Source organism: Vigna radiata, chromosome 5 (assembly GCF_000741045.1).
Source record: "Vigna radiata var. radiata cultivar VC1973A chromosome 5, Vradiata_ver6, whole genome shotgun sequence".
NCBI classification, from domain to species: Eukaryota; Viridiplantae; Streptophyta; class Magnoliopsida; order Fabales; family Fabaceae; genus Vigna; species Vigna radiata.
In genome coordinates, this window is record NC_028355.1 from 26,059,798 (window position 1) to 26,070,517 (window position 10,720).

At 33.7% G+C, this 10,720-nt stretch overlaps 1 protein-coding gene across 2 annotated transcripts; it reads right to left on the reverse strand.

Moving 5' to 3' along the window:
• Window positions 1-160: 160 nt before the first annotated feature.
• Window positions 161-9,460, reverse strand: LOC106761584 (polyamine oxidase 1). Of its 2 annotated transcripts, XM_014645144.2 has the most exons (11): window positions 9,202-9,458; window positions 8,860-9,109; window positions 8,588-8,770; window positions 8,347-8,408; window positions 7,999-8,153; window positions 5,772-5,915; window positions 4,095-4,244; window positions 2,398-2,652; window positions 1,413-1,494; window positions 1,063-1,329; window positions 161-480 (listed from the first exon to the last, which is right to left on the reverse strand). In XM_014645144.2, the coding sequence occupies exons 1-10, from the start codon at window positions 9,251-9,253 to the stop codon at window positions 1,118-1,120; spliced, it is 1,545 nt and encodes a 514-aa protein (XP_014500630.1). In that variant the 5' UTR covers window positions 9,254-9,458; the 3' UTR covers window positions 161-480; window positions 1,063-1,117. The 2 variants fall into 2 exon arrangements, with proteins under 2 accessions (XP_014500630.1, XP_022636943.1); XM_022781222.1 differs by lacking the exon at window positions 5,772-5,915 and having other exon boundaries at window positions 9,202-9,460.
• Window positions 9,461-10,720: the final 1,260 nt, after the last annotated feature.

Sequence of the window (10,720 nt, forward strand, 5' to 3'; positions counted from 1 at the left end):
ATTTTCTATATTTAAGAGTTATAGTTAACTATACACGATATAAAGAAGGTTAAAATAATGATAAAATAAAAATGAGTATCACACGAAATTCAGAGAAAACTGACTGAATATAACTGCTATTTAAGCATGCATCCAAAAAATAACGAATTTTGCATTGCAATATAATTTAAATGGATATCATTAACTAGTAAAAAATTAGGATCCACAACTGTTATTATCCTTACAATGTAATTTTTCTTCTTTCTGACTATAAAGAACAAAGTAATCGTAATTTATACCAATTAAATTAATTAATTCCCTTCAAAAAAAACCTAACATGCTTCATTGATAATGAAATGGGAAACATCTGCGTAGTGCTCCAACACTTCTTCCCCTCACCTTCACACTTTACTGATTGGAAAGTGTACATTAACCATGGCAGCATCATGGACTTGAAAGAGTCTTGGGACATGTTTAGATAAAACTTTTACATAAAAATTCCTAAGAAAATAATTAAATAATTTTTATTAGAAGTTAATATAATATGACCAATTTACAAAAATTATTTCATATTAATATGTTTTAAAAATATAAATTTAATTTATGCATTAGTTAATTTTAGGCTTAATACCGTTTTTGGTCCCTAGTTTGAAAGGGTTTGTTCAATATGGTCCTACCTTTTTTTCATAACAATTGATCCCACCTTTTGAAAAAACTGTTCGATTGAGTCATTTTTGTTCATAGTGGTCACATATTCAAGTTTAAATTGTTTATTATAGTCCTTATTGTATACGATGATGACATGATTTTTAACATAACATTATGTCAGGTTAAAATAACATTTGGATAGGTGAATGCATGAAAGAACTTATTGACGTCGTAACCAACACCATTAGAAAACTGACTCCGTAACCAAAAAGGAGTCAATTAAACAGTTTTTTCAAAAAGTAGGATCAATTGTTACTAAAAAAAAAAGGTAGGACCATATTGAACAAAATATCCCAAACTAGGGACCAAAAGCGGTATTAAGCCTTAATTTTAACTTATTGAGACATAAATGTTGATATTTAGAGCCATACTAACCTCCATGAATAAAGTATGCATCAACTTGAAGGTAACTCTGTACAGTTCCATAGTGTTACAATATGGCCTCTTGCATCCCGAGATTGCCAGTGAGGTATAATTGTGTAGGAATATCGCACTTGTGGATATTGGAGACAGTTTCTGCTTTCGACATTGTTAAAGATTCTGTAAAAGCGAGCAAGGGCTCTAACAACAGAGTTTGGCTCTCACTATTTCTTTCTTTTTCCTTTTTCATTTCTTCCAGTAACGCTTTGCTGGTGTCGATACCTGCTTTCAGTACCGTGTCAGGTCTTCCTTATATACTATCAGAGCTATCTATTATTAACAAAAGAATATATATAGTGCCTAACCTGAAAGGTATCCACCGTGTACGTAGCCATTAAATCTTTCACTAGTGTGCTCCCCAGTGAAGAAAATGCGACCTACAGGGGCCTGCCATGTATCAAGAGAGACCAATAACGTAAGGGACACATAGTTTATTTCCTTTTATGTGGTCCCTAATTTTGTAGATCAATAGAAAACTCACAGAAGCGTAAAAGAAAAGGAATAAATTAAACAGCCTGACAGAACCAAATATACCTCAGGATTATCTCTACCCTAAAAATTTTCAAAATTTCAAATATTAAATATAAAGGATAGATAATCTTTGTTGGATTCTGCCTCCCTGTTCAGCAATGAACTGGGATGCCAGAAAACAGAATAACATCAACTTCATGTATCACAAATAGAAAATTCAAAATAAATAAATTCATTAAAATGCCATTTATGTGTTTTTGCTACGATTTCCAAAGAGCTATCGATGTAAATTCTAATAAAAACGTACCATTTAAAATTTATTAATCCATAACTTTAGAAAAATGTTTAGTAAATTATGCTAAGAAAGGAAATTTAGATATATGATAACTACCCCAACATCTTTTTCTTTTGGGGTTCCGGAAAAAAAAAATACAAATTAAACAAAATTTAAGGAAATTTGTTAGTGTCAAAGGAAATACGAGTTAATGGCACTCGCGAGTCACAAGTCCCCTGCATTTAATTATAGTTAGGAGAGACAATAAATTATAATAGGTAGCTGTAAGCTCCACGTCATCTGTTGTTTTGTTTTTCATGCACGGTGGTGAAGAATACAAAGAAGCGTAAATGTCTAGAAGAGAGAAAAAAAATATAAAAGACAAATATATATATATATATATATATATATATATATATATATATATATATATGTATGTGTGTGTGTGTAGCATCAATTGATATGTTTAAAACAGAATAAATTAAAAAGGGAACGGTCACACATTTATAAAAAAAATATATAGAAGTTCGAGTTGAAAAGCAAACCTTAATATTATGAAAAACTTTATGATTGGAAATGATGGGGTAGTTGCTGTAGCTGCCTTTCTGAAACCTGTTATTCCACCAGCGAGGAACGAGTATATCAATGGCATCAGGGATGTCTGGTCCAAACATATCCCTGAGCACTGCCATAGCTTCTCTCAAGGTCTCTTCATCAGGTTGAGCTTCCACACGTTTTGATTCCCCATTAGTCAATGTCACGACTAGGATATTGGAGCCAGGATAGGCGTTCTCCATGTGCTGGTCATAATCCAGCAAATTAGCACATAAACTAAAAAGATTTGGATGAATGAACTTACAAACTGACAACTATTCTGATTCAGAATAAAACATGGACATGTTAGCAAAGAGACTAGACAATTCAATCCCCAAGGTCATTTAAAAAATATTATGATCTTGACTACAATTATTTTCACTTATCATAGAAGTTCAGATCCAAAATCAATGCATCATTACATAGGATTTTAATATTTACAAGAATAGAGCAGATATCGTGTACTAAAGTTCAATAGAGTCCAAATCCTTCCATCGTATAGTTCAATTTTTACCTATTATAATACTATTATACGGTTTGAAATATGTCATAATATTCTATATGAAAAAGAAACCAATCATAACCAATGTAGTCCCCAATACGAAATTCATAACAGATGACTCCAAGGGAATACCAACATTAGAAACATCCGTAGAAAGATGAAGAGCCATTTAATATTATTTAACAGTGACAAAGGAAAGATATTAATCTCTTTGTTCTTCCTGAGAACATATAATAATATGACCATAATAAGACAAATGGAAACTGAAGCAAAAGTTTATTATCATGAGCACGTAATACAGGTCAAAATTACAACTTAAAATAAAAGTTAATAAATATACACCTAAGTAAAGCAGGGAAGGGGAAAATACAAGCAAAGCTATTTTTCCATATCAAACAAAAGATTCGTTTTTTGATCAATTACGTCGATTATGTTGAATTACGACAAGAGTAGACAGTGTTGAAAGCTAATTACAAACAAACTCGTTATGACGTTCAACTGAGATTGGTAATGAGATTGATGCAATCCAGAGCACTGGGTTTTATGCAAAATCTTTGATAGGACGTGACACTTTCAGGGGATTGTTATTTTACAATTGTTTAATGACTGACCAGAGTGTTTCACCATAGAAAGGGGATAAAAACAAAAGACACAATTTTTTAGTCCTAATAACAAGTATGATAACATAAGTTATCTTATCGTAATAAACCACAAGTTTAGGGATTAAGATCAACCATGTGACCCACATGCACAACACATAAATTATAACAAGAAGGTATTATTTAAATCCTCAGAATGCCAATTGCAATCTATTTTATTTAGTGTATACTCTTCAAATCATATAAAAGTTAGATACGTATGCTCAGCCTGGTCCCGAAGGTTAGGTAAGTGGCTAGTACTTTCACGGGAAATTGAATTGATGGCTGATTCTAATTGCCTTTGTAATTAAGATAATAAATAATTTCCCACAGAATTTGACTTATAATAGATCTGGTTCTATGTTCACCTCAATTAGTAGATGGAAAACACTACAAGCTTTGTCGATTATAGAAACAAAACAGAAACAGAGAGAAAACGAGACACCTTAGTAGAAAAAACATTAGGGGAAATGAACTGATAACCATTAATGAAAAATTAAAAGAATACCTGCCAAAATGTGTAGTAGCCTCTCCGCTCGTGAGCATAGATGAAGAATTCCTTTTCGGGTCCACTTGGCCAGAACTTATACGGAAACTTCAGAAAGATTTTAGTGTACACCATCACATCACATTTCTCGATGGCTTCCAATTTCCACCTCTGTTTCATTATTTTATTCAGCGTGGACATATTGAATCAGACAAGATTTAGCTCACGAAGACAAAATTTATAAACCAATAAAAAACAGAACTGAGGGGACGTTTAGACGACTAAAGCCCACCTAAGTAGTATACGGAAAAGGCAAAGTACCTCAATGATAGTTTCCCTTAATATTTAATTTGATGACCTCACTCGCTGGTAATTCTTTGTACACAGTTTGATCAAATACATTACGTGTTCAACATTTAAATTTACAAAATATTGAATCCTTCAGACATCATCAACTTTGACAAATTAAAGTTTGTATCATATGATAGGTATAGAACTCTCAGAAGTTGTAAAATACATATATTTTCACAACTTCATCTTGCGTTGAAGTGGGGAAAGATTTTAGTAATAAAGAATCGCCCATATAAGGACTTGGTCCAGCTGTACAACACACAAGATGCTCATAGGTTAGACTTGAGAGGTTTAGACTACAATTTTCTAGTACACAGTGCATTGGTCCATCCATAGGCTTCTAAAATCCATATGAATATGCAACAAAGTTAAAAATCCACTAACGTTTTCTATGGTGTCACCTACCCCACTCCGTTAACTTTAAACCTTTCTTTTCCTTTTTAAAAGCAAAGCTGTATTCAGGTTACAGCTAACTAAATGTTCCACATAGCCATTATTCATGCTAATTAATTATAGCTTGAATTAATTTTTTATTTAATTTGAATGCAATAATATACCAACCACTAAAAGATTAAGTAGCATCTTTCTAAAGACAACACAAGACTGCGCGCTACTTGAATTCACAACTACATATGCTAGTTGGTGTTATCTTTCCACGTGTTGACCTAACCAAGAGGTTTAATCGACCACCAACGATGAGACTGTGGATCATAGTTACCGTGGATCATGCGATCCCTGTTTTCTACATATGAAGACACCTCGAAAAACTTCTTCTGGCGTCATCAACCAAAGTGCTCAATTTAATACGAAACTAGCTATCTGTATATTTCTTCACATTCCCAACCAATGATATTTAAGACTGTGGGGTCACAACCTGTTAACAGAAGGGAAACTACTACTACTGTAGGGACCCGTATAGACAGATCCACAGACTAGAGATTCCATTTCCACCATATTGGTAGCAAGTAAATGCGTTATTATAGAATAGAATGGCCTTGATTCTGAAATTAATGCCCTTAGAAAGATCAATGTGAGATGCACAAAACGTCCACATATTTTAGGACCAATTACTAAGTTCCAAATCATTTTGTATTATATATTGACTACATAGCAGTATAATATACCAGAACACAACTAAGCATCTGTTTAGGTATAAGTTGAAAGTGTTCTTAAGAGTTTTTTTTTTTTTTTTTTTTTTTTTACTAAAGTATAGTTTTATTCATTAGAAAAACTCCAAAAGCTGTTAAAAACATTTCTAGTTTTATATTGATATGCTTGATTTACTCGGGGTTCGTGGGAGTGGAGGCAAAAAGGAAAGGATAATAGTAGAATAAAGAGTAGACGTACGGGTAAGGGTGGATTGAAGGCGAGTAGGTCGCTTTGGAGAACACCAATGCTAACAGACAGAATCACGTAATTGGCTTCGTAAACGCAACCATCCTCCGTTTTCACTGTAACGCCACTTTTTGAATACTGCAATTCCCGGACAACCTGCCCAAATTCATGCAAAAATAAAAACTAAAATTTCCTTTTCAGCTTAAATTTCTCCATGTCAGCCAACTCTTATCTAGTACCAGCAAGTAAATGAACTCCATAAGGACCATGACCCACAAAAATCATACGCAGTCAAAGGGAAAAGTATAGGAAAATTGAAGTCCAAAACGCAATAAAATCTCATGAGAATCTGAGCGGTCTGCCTTGGAACCAACTAATAAATTCAAAGAATATTTATTTCAAAGGAATCTAGGCAGACTTGGAGCACGGACTGAGCAGCTGTTAAGTTATTGGAGCTTTATGTAATTTACCCAAGCAACAGTCCTAAGTCAGGTCCATTAGTTTCTGATCTTTTGAGCGATTGAGGTATCGCCTAATAAATGGGGATATTGACAAGACTCCATTCTTCTGGGTTATTATTTGAGATGAAACGACCCATCAACTTAGGTTATTGCGATTGGGTCAATTCAAATAGTGTGGCTGGTAACAGAAATTGGAACTCCGGGGCCAACTAATTTATGAGACGTAAAAAACCTTTAAAAGGATTGCAATAGAAGCTGCCATTATTTGTGGGTCAAACTATACCTGTAAGTGGATCTCCCAAGGTTTCGGCATATTCATGGACATCGGTAACACTAAAAAATGCAGCAATGGTCAAATACACCCTGAACCCGACCTGCTTAGTGTTTGTGCGAACACAAACGATGACTTCAGATTTTTTTCGTAAAAATACAATAAAAAAAAGTCCTGTAGAACAAATCCAGTGCTTGTCAACCAATCGTTCATACCCCAGCTGAACAATGCCCATGAAAGATGTTACAGGTCGCAACTTTTGCTATGATTTATATTCCATTTCTACAACAACGGCACTTATTAATTTTTAGTCAACGATATTTTTTCCAAAACTAACTTTATATTATTTCAAAATTCCGGTAAACGTTAAATTCAATTGTCACATGGAACTCCACTTCTTCCAATTTTTTATTCCGTTTATTTTGATTTCATATAATTTCATTCCATAAAGTAATTTTAAATATGAATGGGTTGAATATGTAAAAAGAAAATATCATAACAATTTAATGAGAATAAATATAAAAAATAATAGAAAGCTAAGTAGTGATCAACGTACGGTAATTAAATAGAGATTCAATACACACACACACACACATATATATATATATATATATATATATATATATATATATTTGAAAGCACTTTATCTACGAAAGGCAGTTACATGTTTCTACTTTCAATATCTTTCCAACGCTTATATTATTTATATTCGTACAAGATTTCCTTATAACATAAATTTCGTAAAGAATTTTCGCGTTGAATGTGTACTTGAGAGTTGACCATGACTTGAAATGATTTTTTATTTTATCCACTACACATTTTAACCCACCAAAAAATCCAATACTTAGATGACAATAAAAAGGTCTTGGCCAATAATTTCGCGCCTGAAAGTTATTGACATGGCTTTTGATAATAAAAAACAAGACATTGGTCACTGCTACAAATCACATCCACAATATTTTAATAAAATGCTTCATAATTACTAACACACACACATATATATATAAAATCTAGCTCTACTATTCGATATTTCATAATGCAATTAGCCTTTAGCATTCATTCAACTTTATTATATGATTAACAAAAACCAGTCAGAGCTTAACTAAATTAATTTATAATCTACGTTTCAATTATTAAGTAGTCAAAAGCTTCACGAAAAGAAGTTATGGGAGTTGACACGAGAAGAAGATGCAGGAGATGAGTGACAGAAATATCGCAAATACACACGCAAAAAACAAAAGCAAAACAGTTCTGAGAAGTCATTATCTGCAAACTCCAGTGGGACAATAGAGATTAAATAACAGACAACGAAACACAATAACAAAAGGGGAAAAAAACAAAAGGCAGGGGAGCAAACAAATGCAGATTTTCACCAGGAAATGTAATTGTTAAGCAAGCAGACAAACCAATGGAGTATTGCCAAGTAGGGGCAACGGAGAAGTGTTCAAATAAGAAAACTCTCATAGCGAAAGGGCTTAATTATATTATATGAAGCGTTGTTTTGTACCTTGTTTAGTTTGAGACGATTGTCCAAAACTCTACCCTCCGATGTGAAGAGAAATTCTTCAGCCATTTTGAACAGCAAATAGTCGTAACCTCTTTCGTCAGCAACCAAAAATTCTCTCTCACCAAAGTCTACATAGGTGGATATTGGTTCTACCTCTGTGCATCCCAAATTTCCCATTTTCAGAGCACAGTCCACAGCGAAACAAACAAACAAAAATACACATATTGCAGCAGTTTCGGAATCACAAACAGATGTCCTTTTTTCGATGACACCAAATTTGACACTACAATTTTTTTACTGGCCTTACGCAGGAAGCAAATCAATAGTGAAAAATTGAACGGATCGTACCAGCCATTTCGAAATCATGCAGGAGGAAATCAATGGCGAGCTCTACTGGCGTCTCCGGCGTCCTAAAATGGGAAGCGTAAAAAAAAGGCATGAGCAACAAAAAAGGGAAAAAGAAGAAAAATAAAACAGAACCAAAACAATCCAAAAGGAAAATAATTGAAGGCATGATTGATTATGTGTAACAACACATTCGCAAAATGACTTTTGCGGCTGAAAACGACGCGCAGAGATTTACACTTACGAGGGCCGTTTCGATTCGTTATTATTTCTATTACTATTAATACGATCACCACCATGACCATGACCATGATTTGCTTCTTCTTCTTCTCCTCCCTCTTCTTCCTGATTCCTCAAGTTCTGAATCGCCGAGTCCACCGCTTTTTTGTACGAGTCAGCAGCGATTCCACTCGGAATGATGTTCCCGCTACAACAAACAACTCGACACACCAAGTCAGCAAAAGCAAAACAGAGGACGCGATGCAAACGACGTCGTTAAGCTGAAAATGAATGGACCTGCGGTCGTAGATGTTGTAGCGCGCATTGCTGTAGTCGGAGAAGCAAGTGCGGATGCCGAATTTCGCGGCGAGTTCCCAAACAGGGTTGGAGAGCGGACCGCCAACGCCGGCGATCCAACCGGCTCCAAGCTCCACCGACACGCCGCCGAAACTCTCCTTGCGGATCCTGCCGCCGACGCGATCCGACGCCTCCAGAATCACCACGTCCTTGACGCCGTTCTCCGCCAACACCTTGGCCGCAGCAATACCTTCAAATCAAAGCAAACACAATAAGATTCGGGAACATTCAATCCAGGAACCGAGTCCGTCGCGGCAGAATAATGAGGCGGAATGAACTCACCGGAGATTCCGGCACCGACTATGATGACGGAGGAGCGAGAGGGAGAATCCATCCTAGTGTTAAATCGGTTCGTTCCGTTCACAGAGAGAGAGAGAGAGTGTGTGTACAGTGTTTGCTGTTTGTGTTTTTGTTTTGTGACACCTGAAGAAATATAGCGGGAGTCGGTTTATATAGGTTTTATTTTTGCGCTTTATTTATTTATTTTAAAACCCTGTTTATTGTTTCTTCTCCTTTCTACTAAGATGCACGATTGACTCGTGTTTCAAACAACGATGTCTTTCGCATTTGAATCTAGTTCAACGATACGTGCTCCTTCTCCAACGCGTTTTGGAATTCGCTCATCATGGCGTGGAAGTTACCATTGCACTAAGCCCTTCACTTTTAGCATCATCCTTTCCTTTAGTCAATAATAACTAACAAAAATTCCTTATTTTAGGATGAATTATTATTATTATTATTATTATATATTTAAATTTAAAATTATAATATTAATCTGACATCATAAATCTAATTTAATATGGGTTATTAATTGATTACAAAATGTAAAAAGTTGTTTTCGAAAAAACTCAAATACTATGAGAAGGATTCAAATAGATGCTAGATTACATTGTTTAAAAAATATAAATTTTCTGAAAAGGTGTAATCATTTATATTTTATTATAAATTAATGAAAATTTTACTTTAAAAATTATGTTTATAAGATGAGTTAAATTTAAAATTTATTTTTTAATATTATATTAGAGTTGTTTATAGTCTATTTAGTTAAGGTTGTCGAGATGATTATGTCATTCATTATTAAAAACTTACCAATATCTAATTATAAGTTTAAATCTTAGGTGATTTTCTTAGATTGAATTAGGAATGTTTTGCTAAGTGTTGAGAAGTTATAAAAGGCCTTCAAAACTTTTTTTAAGAGAATACTAGCTCTTTATAGTCTAAAATATATCTTACATGAATGTTTCAAGATAGAATGTTTAAGAGATCAAACCTAAGAGTTTTTCTATAAAAAAAAAAGTTTATTTCTCAAAATTTTTAGGAACATATCACAATTTATTTTTTGTAATTTATTATTACCGACAGATATTCTTATATACTTCTTCATATATTTTGAAGTTTCACAAACAACAATACACAAAATAAGTATTTGACAAAATGTTATCTTTGTGAAAAATAATATTATTGAAACACAAGCATTTTGTGAAAAAAAACCTTATAAAATCTAAATGTCTAAAAGAAAAGTCTTAGTAAACCGCTGATGTCTCAGCAAATGCACCAACAAATTAGATTTTACTAAACATGTCAATATGTCATAAGAGAGTCTTATTAAATGCGCTCTTGCTATAAATTGCTAAACAATCTCCCACTTTGATGACATATCCCTAAAAGTTGACTCTTGTGTTAGAATGGATAACCTTTCAAACACATACATCCAATATAAGACAAATAAAAACTTCAAAATTACTCTCTAAGACCTTGATTATTAATTTGATTTAAGGTGTATTATTCTTGGGAGTTATAT